At 42.7% G+C, this 20,559-nt stretch overlaps 1 protein-coding gene across 1 annotated transcript; it reads right to left on the bottom strand.

Annotated features, from left to right (window-relative positions):
- Nucleotides 1-6,953: 6,953 nt before the first annotated feature.
- LOC115412079 (uncharacterized) lies at nucleotides 6,954-17,324 on the bottom strand. The gene is made up of 13 exons (XM_030124371.1): nucleotides 17,218-17,324; nucleotides 14,551-14,741; nucleotides 14,308-14,446; nucleotides 13,854-14,226; nucleotides 12,772-12,904; nucleotides 12,545-12,649; nucleotides 12,318-12,422; nucleotides 11,853-12,196; nucleotides 11,180-11,736; nucleotides 10,923-11,092; nucleotides 10,622-10,788; nucleotides 9,134-9,710; nucleotides 6,954-8,947 (listed from the first exon to the last, which is right to left on the bottom strand). The coding sequence occupies exons 1-13, from the start codon at nucleotides 17,322-17,324 to the stop codon at nucleotides 6,954-6,956; spliced, it is 4,962 nt and encodes a 1,653-aa protein (XP_029980231.1).
- Nucleotides 17,325-20,559: the final 3,235 nt, after the last annotated feature.

The following is a 20,559-nucleotide window of genomic DNA, read 5'->3' as shown; positions in this document are numbered from 1 at the left end:
TAGCAGCAGTTCCATGGTAAATGACTGTTCTGTTAACCCTTTAGGCACCAGAGGGTTTTTCTGTTTGTTTGTTTAACCCTTTCATGCACGAATTATGAGAACCTTAATCAAAATTTTTTCCTGAGTGTTTTTATTCCTCTTTAGGCATGAAAAAAAACAATGTGACTGAAAATTTTCTTCTGAAAAATAAATAAAAATAAATAAATAAAATAAAAATAATCAAAAAAAACCAACATTAAAAATAATTTTAAAAAAAATTCTTATGAACCTATTTTTCATGAAGTTGCAAAAATGTCCATTCAACTGGACACCATGTGTTTAATTTTTGATGCACAGAAACATGTATTTACTGATAAATTGTGTCAAAACTATGGGGAGGGCTTATGATTCTGGGGGTTTATGCTCAGGAGAGATCTACATAATGTTACCAATTCATGTCAGAAAAGATATGTAGTGTCTTAAAACTTTAATAAAGATATGTGTAAAAAAAACAAACAAAAAAACAACAACAACAACAAAAAGAACAACAAAATTCATGAATATACAAGAGAACAGCTGTAGAATAGCTGTCCACTGTAGTGACCACTATGCATGAAAGGGTTAATATTCAATTTTCATATCAAGATTTCCAAACGCTGTGTGTTTCATTCATTATGTTGCAATATTGTAACTTTGGCATTTAGGGCCAGATCTACTAAAGCAGGGGTCTCAAACTCAGATCCTTGAGGGCCGGTATCCTGCATGTTTTAGATGTTTCCCTCTTCCAACACACCTGATTCAAATGATAAGCATATCATCAAGCTGTGCAGAAGCCTGATAATGACCGTCAGGTGTGCTGGAAGAGGGAAACATCTAAAACATGCAGGATACCGGCCCTCGAGGATCTGAGTTTGAGACCCCTGTACTAAAGGTTTGTATGTATTAAAACATGTGCAAACTCATTGCACTCGCAAAAAAATGGACAAACTGATTTACTAACAGTGCACATTAAGCGTTGCTTTTTTCAAAGGTACGTGCGTCTGCATCCAGTTAGTACATTTGGCACAATGAATATGTAATATGGGGCGTGTACATGCAGTTGTGCGTGTGGTGGGAGGAGAAAATGTAAATATATTAATTTAGCACACGCAAAGTGATTTATCAAACCTGAAAGAAATTTTACTGATAGAAACTGCGTCTGTATTTAACAGGTCTCAAAAGCAGGAGCAAACGGTTTGGATGTGTAATTGCGCACACATGGAAGTGATTAGAAGACAGTGAAATGATGAAATGAGATGCAAAGAATGCATTTTTCACCCTTGTGTGAACATTTTTGGAGTGACGGCACACCCCCCCCCAGTCCATGATGTGGTTGTGTCTTCTGCAGTGGTCTGTGATGGCTGATTTTAGGTTCTCCTGTTCTGCGTTGTCCTTCTGAGTCCGTGTGAATCGCCCCACTGTCTCCTTTTCAACTGGGATAAGGGCACAATCAGAACATTTGAAACAAACAAACTCAAACGTTGGATCAAGGAGGCAATAGAGATCAGGAAGCGGGCGAGCGGCACCATCAACCAGGACGAGGGGGCGTACACCCTCTCGCACACCTGGGATTCCCTCCTCTAGAGACCACCCAAGGCGGAGGAGGCGTGGTCGGCTCGACGTGCTCTGATTGGTTCGTTGAGCCGACCAGCTGATAAATGACACATCAGATGACTCTTCTGAGGAAGACTGGAGTCACAGTCGAAACTGTCACACAAGTAACATCTAAAAACTATACTATACTATACTATACTATACTATAATTACATAAACAGAAGACAAAATGAACGTCGTTAGCCATATTCTGCTTCAGTTTATCATTTACACATGTACATTATAACTTACAGATCACAGTGGATCTACATATACACAAAACATTTAGCAACAGGCAGAATGTTGTTAAAATTGTACTTACTTCTCTAAAGACACTTCAGGTTCTTCATATTTGTTCAGGTTATTTACATTTTTTGTGAAATTATACTTTGTTTTAGTTTAAATACATGAAAATATTTACATTTACAAAGAGAAAAGTTTTGAGTTGTCATTATTTATATGTTCTTATGATAGTATTTTACTGGTCCTGCCCACTTGAGATAGAATTGGTCTGAATGTGGAACCTGAACTAAGAGGATTGTTAATATCTTAGTGTAATTTTTGCATTTCACAAATTCATCCCAAGGGCCGGACTGGACCCTTGGCCCCCAGGCCACATGTTTGACACCTGTGCAGTAGGGGGGTTCTTCACACTGGGTAAGTGCAATCATTGAGTCTAGGCTAGGCTGGGCTAGGCTCAAAGTCTGGTTCGTTAGCTCGCCATCGAATAGATTAATCTCAAAACCTGGCCTGTATTGAGAACAGGACTCAATTACTGAACAGGCCAACAGGTTAAATCTAGTGTGCACACACAATACTACCAGATGTATTAACTCTTTCCCCGCCAGAGCATTTTCCAGTGAGTTGGTAGCCAGCGCCAGCCGTTTTGGTCATTTTCACTAATCTTTGGAGGCTCACTGAAAATGTTGTGTTAGGAGTATGTGAACACTGAATACATCAAAAGAAAGAACAGAACTTCAACTTTTAAACACAAAAAAACTATTTTATTCTATCTTTATTCGTTCGTGAGATATAAACATTTGAATATTGGTCATTTTCAGGAAAAAACTGAATTTTGAGCAAAAAGCTGAGAAAATTGCATTTTTTTCAAAGATATTGATTTTCAAGAGAAAACTGATTTCCTATTTACATTTTTGACTCTTTCTTATTCACCAACAGTAACACTATCTTCAAAATCACAAAATAAAATAATAATAACAGCAATAATAGTAACAAACAGCTCTAAGATATCCCATCATTCCACAAAATGTTAGGGGAATCCACACCAAACTTTAGACCGAACATCTTGTAAAGCACCAGGTTCCTTCTAAACTTTGCACATTTACATACATCAGTTATAAGTCTAACACATAGTAGTTTAGCTTTTGGATATAAACACCTCAATATTCCTCATTTTCAAGAAAAAAAGAAACAAATGCACTAAATACTGTAGATTTCTGGCCTTTGGCTGCACCAGGTCCTCCTGTTGGACCAGCTGCTGTGTTTGATCTGTAAATAATTCTATGGACATCTAGTTATTTATCTCTAAATGAATATATGTATTTATTTATTTCATACAAAAGCCAAATCCAAAAGTGTCTTCCATGTGTCCTGCTGACATTCTACAGCTGAATATGTTCTGTGTCCTCAGTCTGAATCTGAACTCACTCTAACAGATGCAGACTAGCTGTCCTTTGTCTTGTCCCATGTCTGTATGTCTGTCTTCTCCTTGAATGTCCTCTACAAATGTCTCTTTTCTCTTCCTCCTGTCTGTCATTTTCTCTGTGTTGCTCTGTGCCCCCGCCCCCCCCACCCGCACCTCCGTGTCGGACCTGAGCCGCTCCTTGTTTCCCGTGTTCCGTGTCCGTCTCCCTGACCTTCTATTTCTCCGTTCCTGTCTCTAAATGGTTCTTCTGTAGCTCCATCATATATTGAATTGTCAGACTCTGTCTCCATAATCATCTTTAAGGCTTTTGAAACTGCGCGCGGTTCCTGCAGTCTTCATTTCCTCATTCAGTGACTGCCGCTGGATGCGTTGCCATGGGATACGGAGACTCCAGTGCAAAAACGTTAAACCCGGCCCGTCATTTTTCCGAAAAAGCTGCTTAATTGTTTGTTTTTGGACTAAGGAAAGTAATTCACATGATCCACAACACCTCCAACTACAGTATAACAGTGAAAACACGGATTGACGGAAAATCTCGTCATTGGCGGGGAAGCGTTGGGAAGCAATTGACGGAATATCTCGTCAATGGCGGGGAAAGAGTTAATTACTTAATCAAATTCAATCAATAGTTCATTCATTCATCCAGTGAATATACATCCTCAATCATATTTGAAAATAAATAACATACACAATTGATTAATCATCAATTCATGCATTAATCAGATCATTAATACAGTTAAGTCAACATCATGAAAAATAAATAATACACAATATTATTCATTTATTCATTCATGTCATTAATGCCATAAACAATTAGTCAGTATCACAACTCAAGTTTAACAAGGATGGACATTAAAGGTGCGGGAGACTTTTGTGACCAATTTTTCATCAGATCTGTCAAACCTCAGTCATATCCTCCGTATCATGACTCTGTCTGTCTGTCATTACTCACCTGAATCTCTTGCATTCCGGTGAACAGTTTCTTCGTGCCATCCACCAGAAACAAACCATGTGTTTACAAACAGAGCCGGGAGGGAACTCAGGCATCTTCGGAATTTTGTCACGACGTGCATTGTGGGAAAGGGAGGCTTGCGCACCCACCTGGTAGCGGCAGCTGCTACAGACACGATGCAGAAACGGCAGGAGCTCCCTCCCCTCTGTGCATATTCCTACAGCCGTTTCTGCGTTTCAGCCGTTTCCGTGTCGTTTTGTTACATCCATATACAGTCTACTCTCGTTAAACCGCCCGCTGTTATACCGCCATTTTCGCTCACCGCCGACCAAAACCATTGCACAAAAATCCCCAATGCATTATTCCATTAGCTACCGCCATTTCCGCCTATCGCCATCCGCCAGCCCAGTTCCATGCACAAACAACACTTATACCATTGATTTCCCGACCGTTATACCGCCAGCGTGATTGCCATCGAGTACACATAAATTTTAACAATGCACTGAAACAAACGCGCCAGACGCTGATCGCGACAAGCTACGAGTAGGTCTACGGAACGGCCACCGTTCATTTATTGCAGAACACTCAGTAGGTCAGGATGTCGGGAAGAGGACGTGGGATTAAGCCAAAGCCTCAAGATGATGGGGTGTCATTTCCCGACACGGTATAATAATGCTTAAAATGTTTCCCCACTTTAAATGATCCCTTACAACATAACAGAATCAAGATTTATTTAGAAACGCAATTAGAACGAGTTAACGGAGGCAGCATAGACATCATATAGTAAAGACATGCACAGGACGCAACCCGTTGTAACGCCATTTTCGCTATACCGCCAATTTGGCCGTGAACGGAAGTTGGCGGTATAACGAGAGTAGACTGTAATATTGTGGCATGTTTCCCGCAGTGCATTATGGGTAGTGGGTATTTTGTTGTAAATGTGTTATTTTTATGTGCAAGAATTCAGCAGGTTGTTGTGTTAGTATTAGTTTTGACTTAATATGTGTATGGGAATGCTTATTGGCCTTTCTGTTAATTTTTTCTGTATTTTTGTAATTTGTAAAGTTGCACCCTGAGTGAGAGCCATAGGCAGAACAACGGCTATCCTGTTGTGATTATTTCAATATTGATCTTCCTACTTGTCAAATGAAAAGCACAAATCGTGCTCAGTCTTGTCACTTATCGTCAAACTTCCACCTATGATAGGCCCTCGGTCCGCGTGACGTGCAATTGAACATATCCCGAAAGCATATACAACGACGGTCAAAAAGAACAATTTATTCCCCAACGTACATAAACTTTAGAAGCGACTCGGCGTGCGATGTTTGCCTAAACGTTTCTAATCTAGTTTATGTTCTCTGTGCACGTGTTGGTTTGTTTACAGGTGACATCACCTGCAGGAGGAGGGACAAACGTGAAAGACGTGTCCGTCTCTTTATTGTGTCCTCTGTTCGTCCCTCTATTGTGTCCTCCAGATCTTTAATGTCTAAACAACGGGCAGTGTGTTTTCATCTGGTGTTTGTCATTTTTTTGTGAATGTTGTCGGCTCAGTTGTGAGATGAATAGGCTCTGTGTCATGTCCTTTTTTTAAATCTTGCTATTATATCATGCGCTTTTTATCTGTGGGTTTTTGAATTCCTGTCAGTGTTTGTTTTGCACTGTGATCTACAAATTCCAGACTGTCCGTTTATATTTATAATATCGTGTATATAGTACTATTGCTGTGTTATATTTATTGTATCTGTATTTGTTTGTTTATAAAGTATATTATAATATTATGTAGTATTATGTTATTGTTTTATTACATCTACATTTGTCAATTTATATTCATATTTGCATCTATCATCTTTCAAATTATCTCAACAATTACTAGTCTTCTGAATGCATTGATCTTCCAGTCACTGTTATTCATGAAACATTCTTGGTTTTTTTGGTTTTTTTTTTAACATGTTCTTTTGACTGACTCTTCTATGTATTTGTATGATTAATGACACCTCGTGTGCAAATGGAATGAATAAACTGTTAAATAATAAATGAGAGAAAAGTGACGTTTCTTTTGGTGTCTTTTATTAAAACAAATTAACCCTTTCATGCATGAATTATGAGAACCTTAATCAAGATTTATTTCCCGAGTGTTTTAATTCCTCTTTTGGCATGATAAAAACAATGCAATTGAAACATTTTTTAGGAACCTGTTTTTCATGGAGTTCCAAAAACGTCCACTCAGCTTGAGAATATGTATTTACTGACATTATGTGAAAACTATGAAATAAAACATTTTTAATGCTGCTAATCTGCTGTTTTCTCACATTTTAATATTCTCTAATAGTCACTACCCGCTTCATTGACATAATATGCAAAAAAAAAAAAAAACTTTTTGTTTTAAAAAAAAAAAAAAATGTTGATTGTAGTTTAAATCAATTGCTTACTGTTACTTAACTCAAACATGTCACTGCAGATCATGTTTATCATGAACAGAAGAGTTACAATAATGGTATGAATTGCAGTGTTTGGGACGGTCCACTGTATTGGCTAATACAGAACTAAAACAAAATCATGAATATACGAGAGAACAGCTGTAGAATAGCCATCTGCTGTAGTGACCGCTATGCATGAAAGTGTTAAACTTGATATAACGTTTAAAAACGCACACTATACACATATTAACATTTTTTTTAAAAGAAAAATAAAATGACATATATATGCACTCATATGCTTTCACGTTTAGTTTTCGGGAGGCTGAGTCCTCAGCGCCTCATCCACTGCCTCCTGAAAGTCTGTGAAAGACTCAAAAGTCCTCCCGGTAAAGCCCTGTGAGGCTGACATGTTTGTGGTCTGACAATATGTTTTTTTGCGGTATCTCTTGTGGCCCTGTGTGGACTTGCCACAGAGAGAACACGCATATATTTTTGACACAGCCCGAGTGTCAAAATTTAAGGGTCTCTTTTTACTTTTGTAAAGTGTGGATCTGGCCGGGTGGTGAAGGGGCGTTGGTGGAGTAGGGGCCAGGGGCTGCGATGAATGCGCTGACAATAGGTGAGACTGGGAGGCAGGCAGGGGCCGTGCAGCAGCCGTGGAAATGTGTGAGGCAGACCCTGGGAGACGTGTGTGTGTGGTGGGGGGCTGGCGAGCAGATGCTGCTGCACTGGTGGCGGAGTGAGCAGGCGTTGCTGTCGCTGCGGCGGTGGTGGCGGCGGCGGAGAGAGCAGGCGTTGTTGTCGCTGCAGCGGTGGTGGTGGCGGCGGAGAGAGCAGGTGTGGCTATCGGCTTCGGCAGGGACGCATCTCGTCTCCGCTTCAGTTCCCTGGTCCCTGCCAAAGACGCAGGAATCACATACTGGAGCTGAGGCCGACTGGTCTGCGGTCTGACGTCCGGGAGCTCTTCTGCGGGTGGCTGACTGGTGGAGGCAATGCTTTGCGTGCGGCGGAGGATGGACAAGCCCTGGTCGGTCACATTTGTGGCTGACAGGGCCTCCTGTCTGCGAATGAATTCTCCGACGCACTTGGAGTTGACCTTCAAGATGGGGATGCCAAGTTTGCGGAGCACAGGGTCATCTACTGTCACCCTCTGCTGCACGCGCTGGTACAGCTTTGTGACCAGCTGCTTTGCCGGTGTTCCTTGGCGTTTTGCCGCACACTGGGGATGCAGCCAGAGGTTTTTAATGACGCAGTACATCAAGCGGTTCTTCCTGGAGTCCAGCAGATGGGCAGCGGCGAAGCGTTTGCCAAACTTAATCCTCTGCACGAGGGAGGCGTCGGAGGGGTCACCGCTGGTGCGGCCAAAGAGAGCGTTGCCCCACCGTGCAGAGTACAGGCTGTCAAACTGCTGGATGCTGCGGTCGTGGAGGTCGAGCTGGTTCCAGGCGCCGATGACCCTCTGCCTCGTGGACTCGGTGAGCGCAAGCTTTCCCTCCTCCAGCGCAATCTCCACCAGGACACGGCTGAGCTCCTCCACGTGCTGGTAACCAGGGAGATGGTTTGGGCCACACACGTCCTCAGCACAGGGGTCAAGCTCTGATGCCACAGTCAGCTCTGTGAGGCACAGACTACTCCTCAATGGAGCCAGAGCGTCGCCCTCACCGTCAGTGGCATAGCCCGGATCTTCTCCCTCTTCTTCCGGCACATCCGTGTCACTGGTGGCAGCCCTCTCCTCCTCCTCCTCCTCCTCCTCCTCCTCCTGGATGGTCTCTCGGGTCTCTGTGTAGTGCCCCTGAACGCTGAAGTCCGCTGAGGACTGGGAGAAGAGGTACTCCAGCCCGATCAGCTCGTCGCCAGGAGGAACCGGGGGGATGTAATTTTCCTCCTCCACTCTGCCAAACATTTCCTGGCAGCGGCGGTTGAGGCGGTCGATCAGTGGCGACACATAGACCCGATACCTCCGCCCCTTCTGGCCTCTGACGCAGGCGGCCTCTCTGTCAGCGTTCCACCGTGCGATGCCGCTCAGGAGGTAGACTTGAAAAGGGACGGCTGCGCAGTGAGGCCCTGGGATGAAGCTGGGTAAAAAGGAGTGGAAGCCCTCCAGGCTGTTGCTGCCTCGCACCGTCCTGTAGCGTGCCAGGCGCACACCGTTCCGCATCACGTATTTGGTGATGACGTACATGTTGCGGCCCGGTGGGTCCTGTATGCACTCCAGGTGCTTTTGCTGGTTCTCCCAGACCCGGTCGATGGCGTCGCCGTCCTTGAAAAGGGGGACGCCATTCTCGTCCAGCCCCGCCGGCCCTTTATAATAATAATAATAATAATAATAATAATAAAGTTAATAAAGTTTATTTACATGGCACTTTTTGCAGAAAGATTTCACAAAGTGCTTTACAATAAAATCAGAGGTAAAATACGTAGTCAATAAAAACACACAGCTATATACACAGGTATGAAAACACACAGGTACAACACACATGTACGTGCCTTTGAGGACGTCGATGGCAGCCTGGGCACGAGTGAAGGTCACCTGGGCCCCGACAGTGATCCTCCTCACGTAATGCTTCAGATCATGTTTTGTGACATGAGTCTGAAGCATTTCGGCGTCAGTCACGGAGGCATACCGGGTGGGGTGTCCAGCTCTGACAGCTTGCAGGAGGAGTGCCACGTCATCCTTGTTGTAGGCAAACACTGCAGCGGAGAGTGCCGACTTGAAAAGGGCGTACTTCGAGTGGTGATCGGTTCGGAGGGCAGCATCGAACCTGTGGATCCAGTGGAAGATGTCCAGCCGCACCATCATTCCACTGTCCGTCCACTCCTGGAACAGCTGCTCCACCGAAGAGACCCCTTGTTTGCGGCAGCAGCCACGGTCCACATACATTAGCTCTGGCGCCGGTTCGCCAGCCCTCCTGTAGCGCTCCGTCAGACCCCTGGCCATGGGCAGCAGCTTGTCCAGGGACTCCTCACAAGTGATCACCGACGTGAGTACCTGTCCCATCTCATTGCCCACGTTGGTGCACCACTCAGCGGTGCCCTTGCCGTCTCCCGACAACTTCTTGCAAATCTGTTATTGACGCACCGGGGGGGAGGGAGGGAGGGAGAGAGAGAGAGAGAGAGAGAGAGAGAGAGAGAGAGAGAGAGAGAGAGGCGGATCAATTGAGTATTGGATGCCATCGCATTTTCCTGTGTGAAATCACTTTACTTGTGACTGCAGTTAACATTATTGCTGTAATTAAGTTGAAAAAATAAAATAAGATCTGCACGACCTCTGAGCTCCCAAAGAATTTATTCCCATGGGTGACGTTTCGGGCTGACGCCCTTCATCAGATTTAGGGCAGATTAGAGCACACTAATCACTAGAGTGCTTAATTGCAATGTCACGTGACAGGTAATGCACGACATCTCATATAATCAAAACAAAATGTAAGCCTTTTTTTTTTTTTAAATTTACAACAGATCATATAAATTCAACAATCAAATCTTTTAAATATAAATACAGTGATCCAGCCACTTGAAATACATGAAAATATAGATACAAACAGACAAACACAATAATGGAATTAGAGTGAATTAATGCAAATTCATTAATATGGTGATCAAGTTACTTTAAGTTAAATTCATATAGTAACAAGTTGTTTTAAAGTCATATAAATTCATGTTATAATGCCCAAGTTACTTGAAATCCATACAATAACCAAGTCGTTTTAAAGTCACGTAAGTTCATGACATTACACTGACCAAGTTACTACTGTAACTGCAATGACCAGGTTTCTTAAAGTGCATACAAGTTCATGCAACTACAATGACCAGGTTACTGTTATATTCATCTGGGTTCATGTAACTACAATGATCAAGTTTCTTACAGTACATATAAATGTGAACGAGCTTGCTACGTTAAATTCAGACAAGTCTGCACACCTTTCATTTTCTGGATGTGCGTGTCAATCGCCTCTCTTCATGCTGTAATTAACTTACCTTCTTTGTGGAGTCATACTTGAGGACTTTTCCGAACGTCGACATGATCTGCGTTCGGTAGTCCTCCACATTGTCCGCCTCCGCTATTAGATAGGCCTTCCTCAGCAGCTTTGGGCTCGGCAGTTCCCGCCTTGGTGGTGGATCCTGGAACCGGTGGCCGAGGGATCCTGGATATAGGCACAACACACACACACACAAATGCTTAGACTCTGTATCTTTTAGAAAAATAACGGCCGGACTGATTATCACACACACACACACACACACACAACATGTGCAGTATGTTGCAAATCATACTCACGGACAATGCCGCCGGGCTGGCAGACCTGGCTAAGAAGGGTCGTGTACAGGTCTTTCCTCTGGAGGTACTCCTCACAGTGGTTCTCCTGCACCTGTCTCCACACCTTGGTCATGGTGTTGCCCTCGGTGCGATCTCGCATCAGGTGGATCACCTGCTTATCCACGCCACGCCTGAGAACACATGACAAAAAATGCAATGATTCCACAGCTGAGAAAAGACGTAGCGCAGACCGTTTGTGACAGGACCTCATCACTCACATGGGGGTTAAAACGGCAGGGAAAACAGCACGGTGAGCTGGTGTTAGTTGTCGCAGTATGGCTGCGTCCCATGCCGGGATGCGCCCGAGGGTGTGCTCCTCCGATGCCTTGGCAGCCTTCCGGCACTCGTTGCAGGCCAGGACCTCTGTGAGCATTGTATACCAGCCAGACAGATCACATATCTGCCTGACTGTTTTGGAGTAGCCACAGCGGTAGAGGAAGACATCCTTCTTGGTGCGAGCCGGACACTTGCTCCTTGTACAGCGCAGACTGTAGCCCCACACACCCACTGGCCTCCAGAAGAAAACGCGAGCGTGGAAGAACGCGTCAGCCGAGGGAATGCCGCCTCTGACCAAACCAGGAGGCTCTGGGGGGAAGAACCACATCCTGTCATCCTTCAGGACCCGTCTCTTGCGGACTTTGCTGTACTTGTCCCGGTACAACACCTCGGCCTGAAACAGGCCCCGCTGGCTGTCCTCCTTCAGCCACTTCACGTCTGCTGGGGGAAGCCCGTGGGGAGGAGTTTCCCACGCCTTGTGCCATCCCTCCAAGCTGACCTGCAAACATAAGACAAAGTGTGTCATCTGTCAGCACCAATCAGGTCAGTGAGTTTATTTATGTATTTATTTATTTCAGTGAAGTGTCTCCTGTGTTATAGATGCGTTGTCTATACTTGTGCTGGGTCAGACGATAGGTCGTCTCGAGATGCCACAGAACCGGATTCTCCAGCAGGTTCCGGACTGGGCTCTCGTCGCTCTGCACCCAGCGGTTGGCCGACAGTTGAATCAGTCAGCTGTGCTGGCCCCACCACCACATCGGGCTCTGTGCCAGGAGTTGACAGTTTGTCACGTGCAGAGACTGCGAAGGGCTGGCGCTTCTTGCCTGCTCTGCTCTTCTCCCTGTGCTTGATGTGCACAGCAGCTGCAGGAGGTGGTGGCTGTGGTGGCTGTGGCCGCTCCACAGGGCTCTCCCCCATCCCCGAAGGCTTGTCTGGGTCCTGTGTGGGGCGCACAGCAGCTGCAAGAGCAGACAGATTGGTGAGTAGGCAGTAACAGCATTTCAGTCAGTCAGCAAAACATGTATGTTTTCTGATTGTGTCATTGGTTGTTCCATAACCCCTCAACTCAAAACAAAATACCTGCTGCAGGAGGTGGTGGCTGTGGCGGCTGTGGCTGTGGCCGCTCCACAGGGCTCTCCCCCATCCCCGAAGGCTTGCCTGGGTCCTGTGTGGGGCGCACAGCAGCTGCAAGAACAGACAGATTGGTGAGTTAGGCAGTAACAGCATTTCAGTCAGTCAACAAAACATATATGTTTTCTGATTGTGTCATTGGTTGTTCCATAACCCCTCAACTCAAAACAAAATACCTGCTGCAGGAGGTGGTGGCTGTGGCGGCTGTGGCTGTGGCCGCTCCACAGGGCTCTCCCCCATCCCCGAAGGCTTGCCTGGGTCCTGTGTGGGGCGCACAGCAGCTGCAAGAACAGACAGATTGGTGAGTTAGGCAGTAACAGCATTTCAGTCAGTCAACAAAACATATATGTTTTCTGATTGTGTCATTGGCTGTTCCATAACCCCTCAACTCAAAACAAAATACCTGTTTGTTCAAATGTTGAAAGAGCTTCCACAAGAGGTGCATCGTCTCCCCAAGTGTCCTCAGCCCTCTCCGCAGCAGACGTTGCCGGTGCCTGCTTCTCAGAGGATGAAGGTGCTGCTTGGTGTGAAGATTGCTGTTGGAGAGAGAATAAAAGTTTATCATTACGATTCAGTTTTGTCTTTAATAACAGAATGCACTTGAGGTTATTCACTGTCATATTTATGCACCTAGGAGTAGGCGTGTAAGAAAATATTGGTTCTGCAGTTTATCGCAATGTTTCATTTCACAATACTGTACCGATATTAAAAAGTACAGTATCGATATTTTTAAGGCATTTATTCAAACGGAGACATGGTGGAGGTTCATTTTGTTTTTTTGTTTCTTTTTGGTTGATCAAGCTCTTTTATTTCTGTGTTCACATGAGTATTTTACTCTTACTTCTATATTCCCATGAGATTTTTACTCTTTCTATATTCAGATGAGTATTTTACTCTTTCATTTCTATATTCACATAGGTATTTTACGCTGCTGTTTGTATACTACAAAAGTAGTATTGTGATATTGCAGGTCATGCATGTAGTTTTTTAAATTAATAACACTGTTTTGTTAAACGCTGATTATTTCAAGCATCCTCAAACGACTTTTTATCGTCTGAAAGAGGCAGATATTAGTTCCTTTGTTTGCACAAAAACACTCTTCTGATGTTGGATGATTCAGGGATTGTCCACTACTTTTAGCAGCCAATAGAATACGAACATTGGAGCAGGATCTTCAACTGTAATGTCTTGTAAAACATCATTTTATTTATGTTTTGTGTGTTTTTTTTACTGCTAAAGCCACATTTTATGCTTACTTATGCTAATCCTGCACTTGAAGTTTTTACAGAGGAAAGTTTTGAGATAAGGCATTGGATCCTGTTCCGATCAAATAACATTTGTTTAGTGTTTGCGCATATTTCTGGTGTAATTCATTTTTTCCACATAATCTTTTAAAAAAAGAAACAAAACAAACATAAAATTGTGTCGTTAACAGCATCAGTGAGTTCAAATGCTCAGTCTTTGTACAGAAATGCATGAACTGACCTCCTCCTCTTTCATGAGGATGTACAATCTGAAGCGCTTCAGTGACTTGGAGGAAATGTCATCCTCCTTCATTATCAGCCACTGGCGGACAGAGCAGTACGCTTCTTGGGCCATCTTGCGCTCATGATCGCTGCCGGCCTGTGGATCTGCGAGCAGGGTCTTGTGCAGACTGTACCACTGCCACATCTCCAAAAAAGTAAAGGACCGGAAGCGACCCTGTCCATAGATTGCCCGGTCCACATTGATCTCCAGGTGGCAGGACACTGATGGGAACAGCTGCGCGTAGGCCAGCAGCTGCTCTTTCAACCACCACTCTGGTGTGTCCTCCCTCCTGCCTGCCTGCCGTCTCTCCTTAACATGACGATCCAGGAGACTGAAAGAACACGACAAAAGAGTTTTGTAACTGCCAGTACTTGTGCGTTACACATACATAACTTAATAACTTCAAACTCACTATTTGACGTATCCAACATCATTTTCGATCAGCCACTTGAATGTTCTGCCGCAATATTTTCCAAAGCTCAGGATCAGCTGGCCAAGGATCTGAACTTTGGTTGGTGCGGTGGCTCCAACAAGATGGCACCTCTTCTCAGCTGAAGGTTGAACACAGTTAACAACAACATCATTATCAGTCAGTCACGTGTATGTGCTAAGAAGGTTCAGAGATCCAAAAACGTGTGTGTTATGCTAAAAATACCTTCTTCATAAGCTTTCTTAGGGTTGCTGGCAGTGGCATCCATCTGTAGGGCCTTGGCTACTTTGGCTTCCTTGGAAGCCTTCAAAACGCACTGCTGCCTGTCACTTGGCACACCCCTGTCCATGATGCACAGGACAGGCAGCAGCACGTCCACACCTTTCCCTGTGTGTCCTTTGGTCTCCATCTTCCAACTAGGAATGGAATAAGTAATAACATATACAGTGTGTGTGTAATAACTGTCATCACACGCTTAGCAGAGACAGACAGACAGACAGACAGACAGACACGTATTTATATCACACATTTATATATATGTACATATATATATTTGTATTTGTATGTATTAAGGAATAAGTAATAACATGTAGTCATATACATGTGCGTAAACAATGTGTGTAATAACTGTCGTGACACGCTTGGCAGAGACAGGCACACACACACATTAATGTATACGTATATATTTTTGTATGTATTAAGGAATAAGTAATAGCATATAGTCATATACATGTGCATATAGCCTACAATGAGTGTGTAATCTCAGCTGTGTGACTGTACAGTTATTTTTCATTTGACATGCTGTATTAAAACACTATACCAAAAATCGCACTGAAGACGTGAAATCCGAGTGGGAAAAAATATCATTTAGAACTGTTTTTTTTTTTTTTTTTTTTCTTTACCCAAAGACATTTTCATAATTTTGAATGAACATATAAACAGAACAGTTCAAAACAATAATTTCAAATTAGCATATTCGCTAATATTTAAATGAAATGGCAAGCGACATTTCCACACAAATTGACACGGAGTTTTAGCGAGACTTCATCTCGCTAGCTCACTCGCGAATGTCATTCTTCGCATGTCAAACTGCGGTATGTGGTCAAATACATGCCTGTAATAACTGTGTCATGACGGATAACAAGATCGACTCACCTGTAATTACCTCGGGACTCGGGGGATGACCTGTTTTTTTTCTTTTTATTTATCAGGTATGTGATTATCGAGAAGACGGGGGGGCGTTGTTCGGAGCGATGACGACAGCGCATCTCCGGACCAATGGCGGGGCCGTATTGTCTACAGTCCGAACTGTAGACAATACGGCCTCCCGATTGGCCGAAACTGTAGACTCTCGGCCAATGGGGAGGCCGTATTGTCTACAGTTCTACAGTCTACAGTCTACAGTTGCACGGTAGGCGGCCCCACTTGTGCTGCTGCTGCAGGTGGTTACACAAACCTCCTTTTCCCACAGTGCACATCACAACAAAATGCCAAAGATGCCCGAGTTCCCTCCTGGCTCTGTTTGTAAACACATGGTTTGTTTCTGGTGGATGGCACTAAGAAATTGTTCACTGAAATGCAAGAGATTCAGGTGAGTGATGACAGAAAAACTTACAGATTCATGATACTGAGGATATGACTGAGGTTTGACAGATTGGATGAAAAATTGGTCACGAAAGTCTTCCTGCAGCTTTAAGTTTGAGGTAGATTTCCTTTAGAAGCGGCCGCATAATAATCGGCTAACCACATCCATATGAACTAATTAGCTGCGGCTAAGCTAGCACAAATGTCAACTCACCAATTCCGGTTTTAACTTCGGTCATACCGGTCCATTTAATGCGGCTTGGGTCTTGGTGGATGGCTCCTAAACACCACAGTGTGTACGCTGAGTATGAACTCACTACCACTTACACTGTCCATACCTACAGGGTGGGGAAGCAAAATTTACACTGAACATTTAGTTGTTTTTTCTCAGCAGGCACTACGTCAATTGTTTTGAAACCAAACATATATTGATGTCATAATCATACCTAACACTATTATCCATACCTTTTCAGAAACTTTTGCCCATATGAGTAATCAGGAAAGCAAACGTCAAAGAGTGTGTGATTTGCTGAATGCACTCGTCACACCAAAGGAGATTTCAAAAATAGTTGGAGTGTCCATAAAGACTGTTTATAATGGAAAGAAGAGAATGACTATGAGCAAAACTATTACCAGAAAGTCTGGAAGTGGAGGAAGCAACAAAAAACGTACCTAAGCTTTTATTAAAGCTCTCAAATCCAAAATCCTAAAGGATCCAACCAAATCCATGAGAAAAATGGCAATTGAACTTGAGGTAGACAACAAGACCGTTAGAAATGCAGTAAAATATGATTTGAAGTTAAAATCTTACACAAGAACACCAAAACACTTGTTGACAACAGCAACAAATCCAACTTCAGCAATTTTTGGGAATCATGTTTATGGCCGCCTTCTAGCCCAGATCTAAACCCTCTGGATTCTGCTATTTGCGGCGTTTTAGAACATGCTACCAATAGAACATCACACAGCAATGTCCACTTTCTTAAAGATACTATTAAAGAAGAATGGGAGAAGTTGTCACCCCAATATTTGAGGAACACTTGCGCAAGTTTCAGGAAGCGTGTGAAGGCAGTTATTGAGAAAGAAGGAGGACACATAGAATAAAAACATTTTCTATTATGTCAGTTTTCTTGTGGCAAATAAATTCTCATGACTTTCAATAAACTAATTGGTCATACACTGTCTTTCAATCCCTGCCTCAAAATATTGTACATTTTGCTTCCCCACCCTGTAATGCCCCAGTCCACCCTTGGACCATTGTACAGTTGTCTCACGCTCACGTACATGACCAGAGCCCCCCCATCTTACATCCTGTGGTTCTCCTCCTTTGTATAGAAGAGGAACTCTGAGTGTCTCCTGTCAGTCTCATGACGGCTCAGTGATGTTCTGACCACTTTAAGGATCCTGTCGGTCATGTCATATGTTGTGTGTATACAAACTCACTGCCCGTGCTCCTCCTTACTCCTTCTCCTCCTACACTTTAACCTTGTGCTTTCATTAGAGAGGGGTCCTCCGTGTAAAGGGTGAATAAACTCATCCGTATGACCAGCCATGACTTCTGTGTTCTCTACTCAGATTTTTCCACCACACTGAAGTATACTTCAGTGTAAGTAGGGTTGTTGTCGTATAAATACATCCATCGTGTCACTGGCAAATGATTTAAAGCTCAGGGTTATATTTGAGCCACGCTACGATTAACGCCCAGAGAATACTCCTGTTTAAATGAAATGTGGTCTAACTCAGGGGTGTCAAACTCATTTTAGTTCAGGGGCCATATTCAGCTAACTTTAATCTGAAGTGGGCCGGACCAGTAAAATAATAACATAATAACCTATAAATAATGACAGCTCCAAATTTTTGTCTTTGTTTTAGTGTAAAAAAAAAACAACAAAACATTAAATTACGAATATACTTACTTTTATAAACTATCCAAAAAAACAAACAAACAAAAAAAAACCCTGAAAAAACTGAAATTTAAATTAAAAAAACATAAGAAAATTTAGTGCAATTTTAATAACGTAATTCCTTAACTTATCATTTCTACACGTGCATTATGGATCAGATCTGCAGACATTAAACACTTAGTAACAGACCGAAAATTATTAAAATTGTGCTTAATTTTCTTTAAACATTTCAGGTTGTTCATAGTTGTTCAAGTTATTCACATTTTATTGTTTCAGGATAGTTTGTAATTGTAAATATTTTCATAATTTAATGTTATTTTTTGCACTAAAACAAAGAAAAAAAAAGTTGTTAATTCTAGAATTTTTTTGGTTTAATTCAAGACTTGTTTTTACATTATTGAGGATTTTTGTGTCTTAATTCAAGATTGTTTGCTAAATTTGAGATTTTTTTTTTTTGCTTAATTCAATTCAAGACTGTGGAATTTTTGCACTTGGCAAAAACATCCCAGGGGCCGAACTGGACCCTCTGGCGGGCCGCATTTGGCCCCCGGGCCACATGTTTGACACCCCTGGTCTAACTCATCTCCTGTTATAAGCCAAATAAAGCTTTGTTCACTTTTTTTTTAAGTTATGGCTCAATGAATAGGATAGATGTTAAAAGCTCAAATTCTGAAGGTGTCTCCATTTATGAAGCCTTAACAATTATTTCCAAACCTTTGAAATGAATCAATGAACAATATTAAAATGGAGAAACAAGAACTAATGAGATCATGATCCTTTAATAATAATGGATTAGATTTATATAGCGGTAGTTTACCACCACCAGAGGGAGAATGTGAGAGCGAATGAATAATGGATCAATAATGTAAAGCGCTTTGGGTGTCTAGAAAAGCGCTGTATAAATCCAATCCATGATTATTATTATTATTATTATTATTAAGTGTCTTACCCAAGGACACAACCGACTGACTAGGACAGAGCGGGATTCAAACCGCCAACCCTTTGGTGATTGGATGACCCGCTCTACCATCTGAACCATGGCTTCATGTAGTACCTTCAATAATACTGGTCTACAATTTTATTTTTTTTATTTTTTTTTTTTTAGAAATGATCTACTTCAGAAATTAAATGTCCTAAATGGAACGAATTGTAAGAGTAATTGGAAAAAAAAAGAACTGACAAAAGTGCTGGTTTGCTGATGTTTTCAAGGTATATGATAAAGGGCCAGATCTACAAAGATCCCATTTTGCATGTACTAATTTGCGTGCGCAATCTAGAATTTTGCATGTGGGGCTGAACCACGGTTTGCGGATGATTTACTCAGATTGTTTGTGCAAATTACAACAGGTGCAAAGTCTTGCAGACCGCAAGAAAATGAGGGTTTTGCGTGTTCTACTGGAAACAATACGCTGTAAAAAGTGCTGTGGGATAAACCAGCACTAATGGAACAGAGACTGAATGATCCAGACGCACGGAAATGTAATGTTGTCATAGAAGGTATTGCATGACTCATTCATTCATGTATTTTTCATTTTAAAGATGGTGGTGGTGGTGGTGGTGGTGGTGGTGGGGGGGGGGTTGGATTGTCTGTCAGGTACATAATTTAGTCCCACTGTATCCTAATGTTGGTGTGTATTTTTAATCACAATCATCAGGAATGGAAAGAGTCCTGTAAAGTGTGTGTGTGTGTGTGTGTGTGTGTGTGCGTGTGTGTGTGTGTGTGTGGGGAGTGCATACGTCTCAATTATTTTTTCTTCCATCACTCCAAAAATGTTCACACGAGGGTGAAAAATGCATTCTTTGCATCTCATTTCATCTTTTCTTTGTCTCCTAACCACTTCCATGTGTGCACAATTACACATCCAACCCGCTTGCTCCTCCTTTAGAGACGTGTTAAATACATGGAACAGACTCAGTTATTTTGCAGCAATGTGGGTATATATATGATATTGTGTATTGTTCTAATTACACCAAATCTGTTCATTTTATTTTCATTTCTTTTGGTTGGTACCTGACATTTTGGGTCTGTTCTCCAGCGAGCAATTTACAGTGTGACACTGCACGCTATAACCGGAGTTTTCGCGCCTTTGCCTCTTCCCTTTTGTTCCGGATTTCCACAGGAGAGGTAAGCAGCCGTACAGTCTGAGAAGTTTTTTTGGTTCAGCCTCTGTGAATTTTTGTTTTTTTTTTACATGAACTGGCTAGTTCAGGCTGTATGAGGTGCTTATAATGTGCTTGAACATATTTCTGTGTCATTTTGGTGTGTGTAGGAGCTTGTTTTACAGGGGGCGCTGACCGGAGGTTTCTGTGTTTTTCTGTCACTTGTATTTTGTTTTAATAATTTAATGTATTTGCCCTTTTGTTCTGGATTTCCATGGGAAAGGAGCTTGTTTTATGGGGGTTGCTGACCGGAGGTTTTTGTGTTTTTCTGTCACTTATCAGGAACAGAAAAAAAAACAATAAACGGAGACAGCCTCCAAAGACATACAGTATGTGCAGGTCTCGTCATTAAAAAGAACACAACGCAGAGTTCGACACCACCGGTTACATACAGACTCAGTTTCTATCAGCAAAATTGCTTTGGGGTTTGATAAATCAGTTTGCGTGTTAAATTAATATATTTCATTTTCTCCTCCCGGCACACACACAACTGTGTATAAACGCCCCATATTTTATATGCATTGTGTCAAATGTACTAACTGGATGCAGACGCTCTATTTTGCACCTTTGAAAGACGCAACCCTTA

This window comes from Sphaeramia orbicularis, chromosome 21 (assembly GCF_902148855.1).
Source record: "Sphaeramia orbicularis chromosome 21, fSphaOr1.1, whole genome shotgun sequence".
NCBI classification, from domain to species: domain Eukaryota; kingdom Metazoa; phylum Chordata; class Actinopteri; order Kurtiformes; family Apogonidae; genus Sphaeramia; species Sphaeramia orbicularis.
The sequence above is the reverse complement of the archived record's forward strand: the minus strand, read 5'-3'. Positions and strand labels throughout refer to the sequence as shown.